Source organism: Myotis nattereri (genome assembly GCF_964212035.1).
Source record: "Myotis nattereri genome assembly, chromosome: 13".
Classification (NCBI taxonomy): domain Eukaryota; kingdom Metazoa; phylum Chordata; class Mammalia; order Chiroptera; family Vespertilionidae; genus Myotis; species Myotis nattereri.
Window position 1 is genome coordinate 44,104,469 of NC_138088.1, and position 17,617 is coordinate 44,122,085.

The 17,617-nt window shown below is 43.1% G+C and overlaps 1 protein-coding gene across 1 annotated transcript in view; it reads right to left on the reverse strand.

Annotated features, from left to right (window-relative positions):
* The window catches only part of ARMH3 (armadillo like helical domain containing 3), a 156,488-nt gene that overhangs the window by 107,494 nt on the left and 31,377 nt on the right, over window positions 1-17,617 (reverse strand). The window contains exons 13-15 of the mRNA XM_081104370.1: window positions 17,464-17,539; window positions 15,576-15,669; window positions 3,448-3,549 (exon numbers count right to left, since the gene is read on the reverse strand). Of these exons, the coding sequence (XP_080960496.1) occupies window positions 3,448-3,549; window positions 15,576-15,669; window positions 17,464-17,539 (272 nt within the window). The remainder of the gene's footprint in view (window positions 1-3,447; window positions 3,550-15,575; window positions 15,670-17,463; window positions 17,540-17,617) is intronic.

The window sequence follows — 17,617 nt, forward strand, 5'->3', positions numbered from 1 at the left end:
TATAAACTTTATAACAATATTCATATATATTAAAAGTATATGTACTTATATCTATAACAATAAAAGCATAATATGCTAATTAGACCGAACATCCTTCCGGACATCCCTCTGGAAGACCTTCCAGATGAAGCTGGGGCTGTGAGGGAAGCCCGGGTCCAGGGTGCCAGAGGGAAGCCGGTGCCAGCAGCCGGGGGGAAAGAAGGCCTATTCTTGCATGAATTTTGTGCATCGGGCCTCTAGTATATAAAATGATAAATAATGAAGAAGAAAAAATGTAATTCCCAGAGAGGCTGGGGGCAGGGGAAGCAGAGGCAAGAATAAATGGCTTCTATGCTCCCCAAAACATAATGAGATCTCTTTAGCAAGGTCATGCAGGTCAGGAGCATAAGAGACAGGAAGAAAGCCAGTCCAATGAAGCCACACAGGAGCCATTTTTGAAATTAACACTTCATCATACCTAACCTTGCCCCTTGCCACATTTAGGCTGCTTGTTGGCAAAGACCTAATCCAGCCTGTGTTTAGAGAAACAGCCTGAGGCAAACCATAGTGCAATTAATCTGCCCTCAATTTTGCCTTCCATTTCATGGATGGCAAAATGACCAGGACAAAGAGGTTTATATAATCATTAAAGCTAAAAATGAGTTCCCAGGGCCTCAATTCACTGTGTTATATCAAGCAAAGCTAAAAGATCATTTTCAGGGTCACATCTACAGTTTCTCTTTGCTGCAATATGTTGAGAGAAACAAAAAGGTTACCCCTTCCCATAAAGGAGAAGCAACGGCCTCCGGAAACACTGATACACAAGAGTCTTATTATCCTTGCCTGGCTGATCTCACTTGACAAGTCCCAAAGGTTCACCATCTCTGCAGCTCCCAATGGACTGCCCTATGTTAGGAGTTTGTGATATGGGCTTCTAGCATCTCTCTTGAAAGAGCACACTCACAGGCATAACAGAAGAAAAAGTCTAAGTTTATAAGGCAGAAATCTCCAAGAGCTAATGCAGTATGTATGAGTGTAACAGGATTTAGATTCTGCCCACCCAGCTTCCTTTTAACTTTGGCGATTTATTTCCCTTATTTACCTTTTAGTTTTCTAACTCTGTCTACCAATGTTTCCTTCTAACTCCAAAAGCCCCCATATCCTGGGCTTACCCTCTGACGCTGCTTTTCGGCTCCATTCTGGAATTCCTGAAATCTGCCCAGCCTGGCAAATACTTAATGCCTAAGGGAATCTTAAACTACCTCACAAAGCATTAGTCTCTCCTCATGGAAACTAAAGTGACAAAAGCAATAGCATTTTAGCAATTTTGTTTCTACAATGGAACTGGATTTTTTGTTATCTGGAAATCTGTAGCTTATCCATAGACCATAATTTAAGAACCCAAAACAAACTTCAACTACTGAGCAGAGAGAACAGTTGGTTTCTAAAATAGGATTTAAAGATTCTGACAAGAAAGGCTAATTTTAAAAAAGAATATACACCAACTTGTTAAGAATAATTAATTCTAAAGAGTTTAATTCCAAAAAGATTTCACTTTTCTAGTTAACCATTGTTAGAATGCTTTATTTTTAACAAATACTATTCAAATTATTTTTGTAATTAGGGAAAAAATACATTTGTAAATGGGAGAAGCCCACTGGATCAACCAGTAGGTACTAAATAAAATGCTAGTTAAAACATTCATTAAAATGCTATGTGTGGCCCGGGATATGTGCCTCAGTGATTGAGCATCAACCTATGAACCAGGCGGTAGCAGTTCCATTACCATTTGGGGCACCGTGCTCGAGGTTTTGGGCTCGATCCCCAGCAGGGGGCATGCAGGAGGCAGCCAATCATTGACTCTCATCATTGATGTTTCTATTTCTCTATCCCTCTCCCTTCCTCTCTGAAAACAATTAAAAAAAAATTTTAAATGCTCTGTGTGGCTAAGAAACTATCAGTTATGAAAAACATTTTTGGGACAACTGGGAAAAAACTAAATATCAACTGAATATTACATGACATTAGAGAATTATTGTTGATTTTCTTAGCTACAATAATGGATATCTTGGAAAAGTCTTTAATTTTGAGATACATGCCAAAGTACTTAAGGTGTGAAGTAGAATGATGTCTACAAATTACCTTAAAATGATTCAGCCAAAATAATAACACACAAATAAATTTAGAGACAAACCAAATATGGCAAAATGTTAATGGGTACATGAGTGATCACTGTATGATTCTTTCAACTTCTCTGTATATTGGAATTTTTTCACTTTAAAAATTTGGAGGAAAAATACTAAACGGTTTATTTCCAGAAAATCCCACTTATATGAGGTACCTAGAGTAGTCAATTCATAAAGACAGAAAGTAAAATGGTGGGCAGGGAGGGAGGTGGATGGAGGTGGAAGACAGGGCATAGAGGGGATAAATGGTGATGGAAAAATAAAATTAAATTTAAAAAATAAAACTGAGTTCCTGATCAGTAAGGCAAAAAAAAAAAAATAAAGAGTGGAATGGTGGGCTGGGGAAAGGAAAGAATATAGAGAATGCAGAGTTAGTGTTTAATAGGTACAGGGTTTCAGTTTTGCAAGATGAAAATTGTTCAGGAGATGGTGGTGATGGCTGCATAATAATGTAAATGTACTTAATGCCAGTGAATTGTACAGTTTTAAGTGGTAGGTTTTATGTTATGTATATTTTAGCACAATAAAAAATAATAGAAATAAATAAAAATTGGGAACACAGATATATCTAGTATAAAGAAAAAAACTGAGTTAAAAAACACACAAAACTGAGATATATATTGAATGGAATTTGCCAGTTTCCTCCCAATCCTTTTTCACCCCTAGCCCAAAGATTCTACTATCCTACCACCAATTAAAAGATCATAGAAAAACCATAACAGAAAGAAAAGGAACCCAAACAGAATAAACTCAAACTTTCCCATCACCCATTTTTCTCCCACTTTCCATTCTGCATTTCTGGATGGGTACTGACACTTTTATTTTAAGTGTTAAGGAACATAGTCCCTCTGAATCTCACCTCTTCCTACTGTACTCTGTGCAACAGTCCTCTAATTCTCACCACAAGCTGGTGCTTTCAATTCTTGTCCTCAAAAGGGAATTCCCTGAAGTATGCTAATCCCCCCACTTCCCACACAAGAGTTTGCATCTACTTACCAAAATCTGCTAAGAAGACTTGCTAGTTTTTGTAGAGACCATTTTTTTTTTCTGTTCTATTTTGTAGCACTCCCCCTCCAGCTGCAGGTTTTCCTAACACCACCTAACTGCCATCTGGCAGTGAGAAATCACTGTTTTCCAGTAATCAGGACCATCACCCTGCACAGGAGGCCCCAATAGTTCATCTGTGGAAGCTTTGAAGTATTAATGCTGCTCCTTGATTCTAGCTAAGAATTCTGCCACAACTCCTGCTTCCTGAGCTCCCAAAGCAGCATGTCTTCCTTACCTTTGGTGTCCTGCATGACAATCGAGCTATATTTTAAGAAGGTTATCAGTAGATTACTGGTCTGTACATCTGCATCCAGTGGGAGTTCCACAGAACTTATAACTGCAATAGAACAAAGAAATGCAGTTAGCCTATATTACTTAACACTTCTACCTCCGTAGCCAATTTGCCAGCAGACAAGGAAATCACTAAATAAGCTTTTTCTGCAACAGAGAGACCAAATGCTTATCATAAAACCTTTACCTTCCTAGGCCCTTGGAGTCCTTCCAAGATTAAACCCAATGCCCTTCTCTCCTATCTAGGAGGGCCAGTCTCCAGGAACAGTGCTTTTATCTCAACATCCTAAGAAGGGTATTTTTTTTCAGTGACATTTTACATTCAATATTATTTTGTATTAATTTCAGTTATACAGCAAAGTGGTTAGACAATCATATACTTTTCAGAGTATTTCCCCCAATATTTCCAGTGCTAAAAAGGGTATTTTGATTCCACTTCTAACTCCAAATAACCCAAAAAGATTCAGGGTCCTTCTTTTTTTTTTTTTAATATTTTATTGATTTTTTACAGAGAGGAAGGGAGAGTGATAGAGAGTTAGAAACATCGATGGGAAAGAAACATCTATCAGCTGCCTCCTGCACACCTCCTACTAGGGATGTGCCCACAACCAAGGTACATGCCCTTGACCGGAATCGAACCTGGGACCTTTCAGTCCGCAGGCTGACGCTCTATCCACTGAGCCAAACCGGTTAGGCGATTCAGGGTCCTTCTTAAAGGCACTTTGATTTGTACCTAAAGGGAAAGATCTGTACTGAATATAAATGAGTTATGCTTTGATGAGTCTTCCTGCTTAAAATAAATGACAATTCTTTGCTAATAAGGAGAAATCTTGCTCAATTTTGAGAATAAGCTCTTAGGCTAGAAATACCCAAGACAGAAGGCAGAACTACATTCAAATGATACTCCTTAGTCCCTTACCCCTAGTGAAAGGGAGCCTAAAAGGAAATACCAGAAAACAGGATGACATTATTATTTGAGACAGCCTGGGAACTGACTTTTATATACCCAAGTGCTTGCTGTTTCCCAAAGAAACTAACCCCTCCATAGCTCCCATTCTCTAAGCCACAGTCCCAATGACCAGTGAAGAACCAGACCAGGGCTGACCCGCACTGAACAATCTTATGTAGATTCCCCAAGTTTCTAGGACTTTAAATTAGACTTAGACATTTTGTTAAGTGCTTTTACACTAAGACATAATACATAAGCAAAAGGAGGCTGATAATGGCCCAGATAAGCTAGAGAATCTATAGCTTCCTGCTGTATTTCCATCCATGAAGACTCAACTGAGTTTGGGATATTTTTTTTTCCAAATTGTCCCTTTGCAGCTTTATTTCCATACTCTTTTGCATAGCTGATCACATTTATTTATTTATTTATTTTTATTGCTTAAAGTATTACAAAGAGTATTACATATGTCTCCTTTCCCCGGCCCCTTGGACATTCCCCCGGCCTCCCCTACCCCCCAGTGGCTTGTGTCCATTGGTTATGCTTATATGCATGCATACAAGTCCTTCAGCTGACCTCTTACCCCCTCCGCCGCCCCCCCAACCCTCCCCAGCCTTCCCGCTGTAGTTTGACAGTCTGTTCGATGCTACTCTGCCTCTGTATCTATTTTGGTTCATAAGTTTATAATGGTCTTTATTATCCATGAATGAGTGAGATCATGTGGTATTTTTCCTTCATTGACTGGCTTATTTCACTTAGCATAATGCTCTCCAGTTCCATCCATGCTGTTGCAAATGGTAAGAGTTCCTTCTTCTTTTTTTTTTTTTAAATATATTTTATTGATTTTTTTACAGAGAGGAAGGGAGAGGGATAGAGAGTAAGAAACATTGATGAGAGAGAAACATCAATCAGCTGCCTCCTGCACACCTCCTACTGGGGATGTGCCCGCAACCCAGGTACATGCCCTTGACCGGAATCGAACCTGGGACCTTTCAGTCCGCAGGCCGAGGCTCTATCCACTGAGCCAAACCGGTTAGGGCTAGAGTTCCTTCTTTTTTACAGAGCATAGTATTCCATCGTGTAGATGTACCACAGTTTTCTAATCCATTCATCTACTGATGGGCACTTAGGCTGTTTCCAGATCTTAGCTATGGTGAATTGTGCTGCTATGAACATAGGGGTGCATATATCCTTTCAGATTGGTGTTTCTGGTTTCTTGGGATATATTCCTAGAAGTGGGATCACTGGGTCAAATGGGAGTTCCATTTTTAGCTTTTTCAGGAAACTCCAGATTGTCTTCCATAGTGGCTGCACCAGACTGCATTCCCACCAGCAGTGCACAAGGGTTCCTTTTTCTCCACATCCTCTCCAGCACTTGTCGTTTGTTGATTTGTTGATGGTAGCCATTCTGACAGGTGTGAGTTGATACCTCATTGTTGTTTTGATTTGCATCTCTCAGATGATTAGTGACTTGGAGCATGTTTTCATATGTCTCTTGGCTTTCTGAATGTCCTCTTTTGAAAAGTGTCTATTTAGGTCCTTTGCCCATTTTTTGAATGGATTGTTCATCTTCATTTTGTTAAGTTGTATGAGTTCCCTATAAATTTTGGAGATTAGGCCCTTATCAGATATGACATTGGCAAATATGTTTTCCCACGCAGTGGGCTTTCTTGTTGTTTTGTTGACGGTTTCTTTTGCTGTGCAGAAGCTTTTTATTTTGATGTAGTCCCATTTGTTTATTTTCTCTTTAGTTCCCTAGGAGCAGTATCAATGAAGAAATTGCTTTGGCATATGTCTGAGATTTTGTTGCCTTTGGATTCCTCTAGTATTTTTATGGTTTCCTGTCTTACATTTAAGTCCTTTATCCATTTTGTGTATGGTGTAAGTTGGTGGTATAGTTTCATTTTTGTGCATGTATCGGTCCAATTTTCCCAACACCATTTATTGAAGAGACTGTCTTGATTCCATTGTATGTTCTTGTCTCCTTTATCAAATATTAATTGAGCATATTGGTTCGGGTTGATTTCTGGGTTCTCTATTCTATTCCATCGACCTATATGTCTGTTCTTGTGCCAGTACCAAGCAGTTTTGAGAACAGTGGCTTTGTAATACAGCTTGGTATCAGGTGTTGAGACCCCCCTACTTTGTTCTTCTTTCTCAGGATCGCTGCAGCTATTCGGAGCCCTTTTTTATTCCAGATGAATTTTTGGAGAGTTCGTTCTAGATCTGTGAAATTTGCCGTTGGTATTTTAATATCCCTTTAGTATTATGAAGTGGCCTTCTTTATCTCTTGTTATGGCCTTTACATTGAGGTTGATTTTGTCCGATATAAGTATTGCTACCCCAGCTTTTTTTTTCATTTCCATTTGCCTGAAGGATATTTTTCCATCCCTTCACTTTCAGTCCGTGTGAGTCCCTTCTTCTGAGGTGGGTCTTTTGTAGACAGCAAAGGTATGGGTCATTTTATCCATTCAGCCACTCGATGTCTTTTGATTGGAGCATTTAGTCCATTTACATTTAAAGTTATTATTGAAAGGTACTTGTTTGTAGCCATTTATATTTTTGTGCCTGTTTTCTTTCTTAGCTTTTTATTTCTTCTTTTTACACCAGTCCCTTTAGCATTTCTTGCATTGCTGGCTTCATGGTGATAAACTCCCTTAGCCTTTTTTTGTCTGTGAAACTTCTTATTTCCCCTTCAATTTTGAATGATAGCCTTGCTGGATAGAGTATTCTTAGATTCAATCCCTTGCTTTGCATCACTTTGTAAATTTCCATCCATTCTTTTCTGGCCTGATGTGTTTCTGTTGAGAAATCATTTGCTAATCTAATGGGAGACCCCTTGTATGTAACTTTCTGTCTCTCTCTTGCAGCCTTTAAGATTCTCTCTTTGTCCTGAATATTTGCCATGGTAATTATGATGTGTCTTGATGTGGGTCTTTTCGGGTTCACCTTGCTTGGGACTCTCTGTGCTTGTGTGACTTTTCTCTTCCCCAGGGAAGTTTTCTGACATTATTTCTTCAAATAGGTTTTCCAATCCTCGTCCCTCTTCCTGTTGTTCTGGCACCCCTATTATTCGTATGTTGCTTTGTTTCACGTTGTCCCATAGCTCCCTTAGGCTCTCCTCCTGTCTTTTAATTTTTTTCTCCAATTGCAGTTCAGTTTGGGTGTGTTTTGCTTCCCTGTCTTCTAATTCGCTAATTCGGTCCTCTGCTTCTCCTAGCCTACTTTTGAAACTTTCCATGGTGTTTTTTATTGCAGCTATATCACTCTTTATTTCTTCTTTTTTAAAAAAAATATATATATATATATATTTTATTGATTTTTTTACAGAGAGGAAGGGAGAGAGATAGAGAGTTAGAAACATTGATGAGAGAGAAACATCAATCAGCTGCCTCCTACACATCTCCTACTGGGGATGTGCCCGCAACCCAGGTACATGCCCTTGACCAGAATCGAACCTGGGACCTTTCAGTCCGCAGGCTGACGCTCTATCCACTGAGCCAAACCAGTTTCGGCTTTATTTCTTCTTGAGTCTTACATAAGTTATTGATTTTTTTCATCCATTTCTTCTTGATTCTTACATATGTTGTTGATTTTTTCCTCCAACCGGTTTATGCACTCTAGGACCCTCATTCTGAATTCTTTTTCTGACATATTGCATGCCTCTGTTTCACTTAGCCACTTTTCTGGCAATTCCTCGTTTTCTTTCCTTTGGGGGTTTCTTTGTCTACCCATTTTTGGTCTCACCCACTGATCTACATGTCGCATTATGCAAGGGCTGCTTCTTGAGTGGCAGTGGTTACTCGGGCTGCAGTTGCTCAAGTGGTCACAGTAGTGGTTGCTTCTCAGTAGGCAGCGGCTCCTCTACTGGGTGCTGTTCACAGCAGTGGTGTCTCCTCTGGTTGGTAGGTGAGGCTGCTTGCACAGCTGCTGTTCCTTGGACAGGGGTGGGCTGATCACGAGGCTGCTGCTCTTCAGGTCGGGTGGGGTGAGCACGGCTGCTGCTCCTTGGACAGGAGTGGGCTGTTCACATGGCTGCTGCTCCTTGGATCAGGTCTGGCTGCACGCTGCTGTTGTTCCTCAGATGGGGCAGGCTGCTCGCAAGGCTGGCGCTCTTTGGACAGGGGCAGGTTGCTTACAGGGCTACTGCTCCTCCTACTGGTGCAGGCTGCTCGCACAGCTGTTGCTCCTCAGATGGGGGGTGGGCTGCTTGCGTGGTTGCTGCTCCTTGGGTGGGGGTGAGCTGCACGTGTGGCTGCTGTTCCTCAGATGGGGGAGGGATGCTCACCCAGCTGCTGCTCGTTGGGCAGGTGCAGACTGAGTTTGGCTGCTGCTCCTTGGACCAGTGTGGGCTGCACAGGGTTGCCGCTCCTCAGATGACCTCAGGCAGGGGCGAGCTGCTCGGGCGGCTGCTGCTCCTTGGGCCGGATTGAGCTGCACGTGCATGCAGCTGCTGCACCTTGTACAGGGGCTGTCTGCTCGCATGGCTGCTACTTCTCAGATGGGGGATGGGCTGCTTGCGTAGCTGCTTCTCTTCAGGCGGGAGCGAGCTGCATGTGTGTCTGCTGCTCCTCGGATGAGGGCAGGCCACTTACCCAGCTGCTGCTCGTCAGACAGGTGCAGGCTGCGTGTGTCTGCTGCTTCTCGGACCAGTGTGGTCTACGCAGGGCTGCCGCTCCTCAGATGTGGGTGGTCTGCTCGTGTGGCTGCTGCTCCTCGGACTGGGGGAGGCTGCTTGGGCAGCTACTGCTCCTTGAATGGGAGTGGGCTGCTCGCAGTGATGCTGTTCCTCGTATGGGTATGGGCTGCTCACACCGCTGCTGCTCCTCGGATGGGGGTGGGCTGGGTGGGGCTGCAGGTCCTCAATCGTGGGCAGGTTGCTCATGTGGCTGCTGCTCCTCAGACAGGGTAGGCTGCTCACGTGGTTGCTGCTCCTCGAATGAGGGAGCGGGCCGCTCACACAGCTGACAGCTGCTGCTCCTTGGACTGGGGCAGGCCACATGAGGCTTCTGCTCTTAGGCCTGGGGCAGGCTGCTCATGGGGCTGCTGCTCCTTGGACTGGAGTGGGCTGCTCATGTGTCTGCTACTTGCATGGTTGCAGTGCCCCGGGTTAAGGCGTTGGGCTGATCAGGGGGGAGCATGCTTCAGAACTCAAAGGAGCCTGTGCCCAGGGTGGCTGGAGATTCGTTGACCGTGGGACCCCAGCTGAGGTAGCAGGTCCCTGGCAGGGGTGTCTATAGAGTCCCAGGTGTTATCTGAGGGCACCCTGGGTGAGGGTGAAGCCTGGCTCCCAGTTACAGCAGCTCTCCCCTTAAAAACACTAGGCTTCTGAGGAGGAGCTGGCCTCCTGGAACTGCTTACACCAGCCGTGGGCAAACTACGGCCTGCGGGCCGAATCCGGCCCGTTCAACTGTTCTATCCAGCCCGTAGAGCTGAAAGAGTGGAGGGTTCTCTTGCTCTTCCCTCCACTCCTTCACCAGCAGCAGTGTTAACATGGCAACGTCGGGAAACACGGCCGCAGCTCCTTCTGAGTCCAGTTTAAGAACCCATTGTGGCCTTCGAGTCAAAAAGTTTGCCCACCCCTGGCTTACACAGTAGCAGAGGATGCCTAGTTAGGCGAGCCCGTTTAACCTGACCCTGAAGGCCCTGCAGGATCTATCTGTGCCTCAGTCACATACAAACACACACATCCCACATGACCACACACTCCTCTTTTGGTCCCTCACTGACTCACGCTCTCTCCCTCACTGCCGCCTTCTTCCTGCCTCTATACTTGGGTCTGGAGTGTTATTGACCCATTTGTGGATGGAGTTTCCTCTCCAGGTGTCTGGTTATGAGGCTCACTCTCTAGCACCTGGCCAGACAGGATAAAATTCACCTCGACAAGACACAACACAAAGGGACCAAAGCACGAATGCACTCCCGACAATAATAACCCTATTATCAGGGACCACCTGAGAAAAGAGGATTGGGGCGAGAAAAAAGAGCATAAGTGATATCGAAGAGAGTGAAAAAGATAGGAGAAAAAAGAAGAAGGAAGAAAAGGAGATTATATATATATATATATATATATATATATATATATATATATATGGAAAACACCACAGAACCAATACATAAACAAACAAACAAACAAAAAATAGTAATAATAAAAATGGAAATAAAAATAAAAAAATACAAACACCAAACCCCCAGCAAAGAGGATGAGGGCAGAATCTGTAGATGCTGAGCTTATATATAGAAGATAAGGTTAAAAGTTGGATGAATAGGAGGAGGATCTCAGTTCAGTATAGAGGAAGTAGAAAGGGGATGGATGGATAAGAGGAAAGAGCACGAGAGAAAAAAAGTAAATTTATAAAAAATTTGATTTCAAAAATGTTATAAAAATAGCAAATAAAAATAAAATAAAATAGAGTGATGGAAAAATAATGTGAAAAGAAATAGAAGATAAGGCAACAAACAAAAACAGGAACAAAACAAAAAAAATGAGATAACAGAGTAATAAAAAAATAAAATAAAACTGAAAAAGTGAAGTGTTCCTTTGGCTGGCTTAAGATCCCAATCTTCTGTACTGTAGTGTTTCTCTTTAGTCCCAGGATATTATTCATAATATGTATTCATACCATAATGGATCCCTCTGGAGTTATTATGATATATGCATAGAATGTTTATTAAACAATGGGAAATATTTGCATAGTATCGATCCATAATACAGAACAAGCACAGCAAAAAGCCTCATGAGAAGAAATTAGCATGCCCCACCCTTGGCTGTTTCCCCACAGTTCAGCTCCCAAAAACTAATAAAAGACAAATATAGCCCTAGCTGGTTTGACTTCGTGGAAAGAGTGTCAGCCTGTGGACTGAAGGGTCCCAGGTTCGATTTCAGTCAAGGGTACATGCCCGGTTTATGGGCTCAATCCCCAGGGGGAGGCAAGCAGGAGGCGGCCAATCAATGATTCTCTCTCATCACTGATGTTTCTATCTCCCTCTCCCTTCCTCTCTGAAGTCAATGGAAATACATATTTTTTAAAAAGACAAATATATTTTTATGTTGAAATACTAAAAGGTCTTAATTCATGCTACAGATAAATGACCTGAAACTGTCATTTCAAACTACTACAGCCTATTTTGAAGCTCAGAGCCCATAATAATTCTTTTGTCCAATACATCTAACTGATAGGTGGGACATTTTCCCCATCCACTCACAGCAATAACTGGAAAACTATCTATATATATAAAAGGCTAAGCGACCACCGACCAACTGGTAGGTATGATGTGCACTCACCACCAGGGGGCAGACACTCAATGCAGAAGCTGTGGAGCGACAGCAACTTTGCAGAGTGCCCTCTCACACTCCAGGACCCCTCGGGAGATGTCGGACTGCCAGTTTTGGCCTGATCCCCGCAGGCCAGGCCAAGGAACCCCACCTGCCAGTGGAACCCCACTCACTCCACAGACACCCTTTGAGCCTCGGCACCACCCCAGGTGCAACTGGCTGGGGAGAGACTGCGGGAGGTTGGCTCCAGGGTGTGTCCGGCCCATCTCGCCCAGTCCTGCCCTGCTGGCCACCTTCTAATTAATTTCCTTTCAATGTGCACGAATTCGTGCACTAGGCCTCTAGTCTATATATATATAAAAGCCAAGCGACTGGAACGCCAGAACAACTGGAACGGCCGGTTGCTATGACATGCACTGCAGCGGCCAATCAGCCCAATCAGGGCCCCAATTGCCCCCCCCCCAACCTCCCGTGGCCCCTCCCCCCGGCTGGCCTGGTCCCTGATAGGCATCCCCTACCCCAATCAGAAGCAGGATGACTGGCCAACCTCCCACAGCCGCCCTGCCAGCCCTGCCCTGATAAGCCCTTCCATTGGGGCGGAGCCAGCTGACCTCCTGCAGCCCCTCCCCACCCCCCGCCAGCCCAGCCCTGATCTGCCCCCATAGGGGTGGGGCAGCCGGACCCCACCCATGCATGAATTCGTACACTGGGCCTCTAGTCTTATATAATATGTAGAAATATAAAAGTATATGTATTTTTACTTTACCAGAAAGTCCTCTCATGCCAAGGCTGAGTTGTCAAATGTCAAGTCTGAGCTGAGAACAAATGTTACAGCTAAACTGTTGGCTTTGAGTGATATACCTTTAAATATAACTGGGCTACTGAACACCACTATAATTAAGAACCAAAACCTAAAAACAAGGTTATAATATTTAGGACCCCTATAGAAAGGAAATGAATTAGGAGGAAAAAGAATAAAAATAGCCCTATCCAGTTTGGCTCAATGAATAGAGCATCAGCCTGCTGACTGAAGAGTCCCAGGTACAATTCCAGTCAAGGGCACATACCAGTTGCTGCTTGATCCCCAGCCCTGATCCTGGTGAGGGCGCATGGGGAGGCAACCAATCAATGTGTCTCTCTCACATCAATGTTTCTTTCTCTTCCCCTCCTTTTCACTCTCTCTACAAATCAATAGAAAAATATCCTCGGGTGAGGATTAACAACAAAAAGAACAAAATAGAAGAGAAAGAATAAAATCCCTCACAAGTTAAAATCTCCTTCCTAAGGAAATTTTCCTTGATCTCTGTCTTCATAATTCTTTCCAGCAGCCTTTGTCAAGGGAGACAGTCATTTGAAATGGGCTGACTCCATCTTCCCACTAGAAAAAATAAAAAGCTCACTAGTTGTAGGTAAGTAAGCACAAATCCTGCCATTGCATAATCAAGTGTGTGGGTGGAAGTGCTCACAATGAACAGTTTGAAAGGCAGTTCTCTGAAGCATCCAAAGCCCAACATCACATGGAACTCAGATATATATGTGTGTGTGTGTGTGTGTGTATCCATGGTAACCAGGCAGGCTTTATCCTTAAAGAAAAAGAACAGTATTTCCATTGGATTATTCAGTGACCTGAATAAGCAGAGACAATTAGGCAATCCTCACTACTTGTTCCTTCTCATTAAAATATTTTGGAATTTGTCTTTTAATTTTAAGCAGATCCAATTTGCTACCATAGACGTGAATATCAACAGCACCTCCTTGTCATGCTTCTGCATGAATACTGCTTTAGTACCTTGAAATGCTACTGCCACAAGTCCAATATGAAAATTTAAATGCAAGAAAGCAGATCAAAGAGGTCATTTCACATAGAGACAACAGGGAAGCATAAAAAAAGGATCAAAGTTAGATTTCCAGTATTTCCTTTTTTTTAATACGTTTTTATTGATTTTAGAGAGATTATTCAGTGACCTGAATAAGCAGAGACAATTAGGCAATCCTCACTACTTGTTCCTTCTCATTAAAATATTTTGGAATTTGTCTTTTAATTTTAAGCAGATCCAATTTGCTACCATAGACGTGAATATCAACAGCACCTCCTTGTCATGCTTCTGCATGAATACTGCTTTAGTACCTTGAAATGCTACTAGTGCCTTGGAAGGAAGGGAGAAGGAGAGAGAGATAGAAACATCAACGATGAGAGGGAATCATCAATAGGCTGCCTCCTGCATGCCCTAAACTGGGGATCGAGCCCAAACCCCGGGCATGTGCCCTGACAGAAAATCGAACCGTGACCTCCTGGTTCATGGGTCGATGCTCAACCACTGAGCCACACCTGTCAGGCTTATTTCCTGTATTTCTTTACCCAAAATGTGGTCAACATTTGAGGCAAAACATTAAGTATTAACAAAGATTAATTTTTGGTAAAGGTAGTCCATCAAACACACTCAGCTTACAGTAAAACTAACTCAGGTGATATACAGTTTATTGGACAAAATTCATAATTTCTTTTCTGTTACCTTTTTCTTAAGTTACAACCATAAGATTTATACAGTGGAAGGTTTTTTTGTTATTTTTTAGGGGGACAAGTCTTAAATACCTACCAAACTCCCATCAAATCTAGTCATTTTCTAAGGGGGAATGGCTAACAAACACATAACAGTGAGTAAATCCCAGGTTCACTCTCTCATTCATTTATTCAACTAATATTTACTAAGTAATAACCATGCCAGGCACTATACTGAGCAGAAAGTAGTGATAAAAATATATGTGGTTCCCTGCCCTGATTCATGTCTTGGTTCTTAATTGCAACTCTCACTAACCTTAGGCAAACCACTTATTTCTCTGGCCTCAGTTCCCTCATTTGTCAAATCCTATATAATAAAAAGGTAATATGCAAATTAACCATCACATCCTCACACAAGATGGCCACCCCCATGTGGTCAAAAGATGGCCGCCACAAGATGGCCAACAGGGGAGGGCAGTTAGGGGCGACCGGGCCGGCAGGGGAGGCGAGTTAGGGGCGACCAGGCCGGCAGGGGAAGGCTATTGTGGGGGACCAGGCTGGCAGGGGAGGGCAGTTAGGGACAACCAGGCCAGCAGGGGAGGGCAGTTGGGGGCAACCAGGCCTGCAGGGGAGGGCAGTTAGGAGCAACCGGGCCAGCAGGGGAAGGCAGATGGGGGTGAAATCAGGCCGGCAGGGGAAGGCAGTGTGGGAGATCGGGCCGGCAGGGGAGGGCAGTTGGGGGCAATCGGGCCAGCAAGGGAGGGCAGTTGGGGGCAATCTGGCCGGCAAGGGAGGGCAGTTAGGTGTCGATCAGGCTGGCAGGAGAGTGGTTAGGGGCAATCAGGCAGGCGAGCAGTTGGGAGCCAGCAGTCCCAGACTGGAGAGGGTACAGGCTGGGCTGAGGGACACCCACCCCACCCCACCCCCACCCCCAGTGCACGATTTTCGTGCACCAGGCTTCTAGTAGTAACAAGATAACATTACAATTTCACATTTATGTCAGTGAGATATTCATAACATATGTCATCTGAGTCTCACAAGTACCCTGAGAGTTTGGCAAGGCAGGCATCACTGACCTCTGAGGTCCTTTTAAGATCTAGCACTTCATGACTCAACGAGTTCCTGAGGAGGACATGCTGGAATTATGTAGCTTCTGACACAGAGAAAAGTACTTAACTATCTTTTCCAAAGTTTTCCTTGGAGCTTAAGGAATCCTGAAGGGCAGTATTTTTCAGACAATTTATTAAGTGAAACAATAGACAACTGTGTTCTTTGTTCAACACAACTATGCTCACCCTGAAAGATTCAACACTATATTAATCAAGAAAACAAAAGAGGCTGTGGGCTTACCATCAGAGGAGGGTGGTGTGGTACCAAGTGGTGTGGCTGGGGTTGTTGGAGCGGGACTGACAGGGGTTGTCACCAAGCCTATCTCTGGATGACTCTGAAAGAGAACACAGATGGGTAAGGAAAGAGAAAATCCAGTTCCAAGTATCTTACTAATATCCTTTCTGGTATTCCTGACCTCAGAGACAGACAGGTCACTGAGTGGGGACTGCTTCAACATTTAGTTCCCATGACTACCTGATTACTGTTGATGCTTGCTAAACACTAACAAGAAGCTCTGTGGGCTAGTTCTTTCTAAGCAACCAAGATCTCATTATATAAGCTTTTCTGCAGAACCATACAAATAAAAAACGGGACTAAACAAATACACAGGATTATTCTACAAAAAAGGGGGGGAGGCATTTGCAGTCCTACCTAAACCTGAAAAAGACTACTCTCATCAGATCAACCTCATTTATAGATTATTCTGATGATCACATAGTTGATAATAAATGCAGGTGAGCCAAGAGGATAACAGGTACTATAAAAAGAGCTATGCAGGTGATAGCCTTCCTGTTCCACAACAAATCAAGAGTGTGTGGGATGGAGAGATAAAGACACAAGGTACACACACACTGGGGACCAAAACAGATGGCTCCTCTGTCCCTGACCTTCTTTAACCACCCCTGCCACATCAGCTCTTCAGAATTAAGCTGAGTGGGAGCCACTCACTCCTTCCCAACAGCTTTACCAACCTTTTATTTCCTTTAAAACCAGTTAGTTACAGAATTCAGAAAGCACATAAAACATAGTGAGAATAGTAAATAAAGTCTCATGTTATCAGTTGTGAAAAATTATGTGTCCTCCTAAGCAGACCCCAAAGCAGCACACTGCTTTTTAAGCATGGCTTATTTTTGTTAAACTCAATCAGGGGATCTCATACACATCTGCCCTTTGAGAAAAAAAAACATTAGCAAATCTTCCTTTAAAAGAAACCTAAGCCCGGCCAGTGTTGCTCAGTGGTTGAGCGTTGTTGACCTATGAACCAGGAGGTCATAGTTCAGTTCCCAGTCAGGGCCCATGCCAGGGGTGCTGGTTCATCCCCAGTGTGGTGAATGTGGGAAGTGGCTGATTGATGACTCTCTCTCATCAGTGTTGTTTCTGTCTTTCTCTCTCCCTATCCCTTCCTCTCTGAAATCAATAAAAATATATTTTTAAAATATGTATTAGGTTTCTTTTATTTTTACATATGTGTGTGTGTGTGTGTACACAGACACACACACACACACATACTTAATTTTACAGCTAAACCGGATTGCAGGCTTGATCCCTAGTAGGGGGTTACAGAAGGCAGCCAATCAGTGTTTCTCTCTCTTTTCTTCTCCCTTCCTCTCTCTCTAAAAACCAATAAACTGGGAGTGGGTGGAAGAGATTAACCAATGAATTTATATGCATATATACATAACCCATGTACACAGACAATAGTGGGATAAAGGACTGGGGGGGGATGGGGGCAGGCTAGAAGGGGTTAATGGAGAAAAAGGGGGACATGTGTAATATTTCAACAATAAAGTGGGTTTTTTAATCAATAAACCATTCCTTAAAAAAGAAAAAAATCCATATGGGTTGATAATACCAAGGGATTTCCAGTGAGCCAAATGAAGTAATCTCAACTCATCTGGGTTAACAGAATCAGTAAAAACTTTACATGTTATCCGACCCACTTTGCACCAGATGGAAACATACATATCCGAGGATAGCACGAAGCAAAAACAACTGATGCAACTCTGTGTTACCACCACTTACCAATGCAAAGCAGGGCTTAAACAGGCAAAGCCAGAAGGCTTATCAAGGGACTGAATCTGGAGGAAATTCAGGAAGAAAAAGGATTGGAGTTTTTAATATAACCAACCTGAGCTAACACTGTGATGAAGTTGCGATTTAAATGAACAGCTTCATAAAGTGCCAGGAGGATGGCCTCATTGGTTCTAAAGAAAAAGAGAACAAATTGAAGAGGCTCTTATAATGGAGAAGTTAGAACAATATAACCATCAAGATAAGATTTC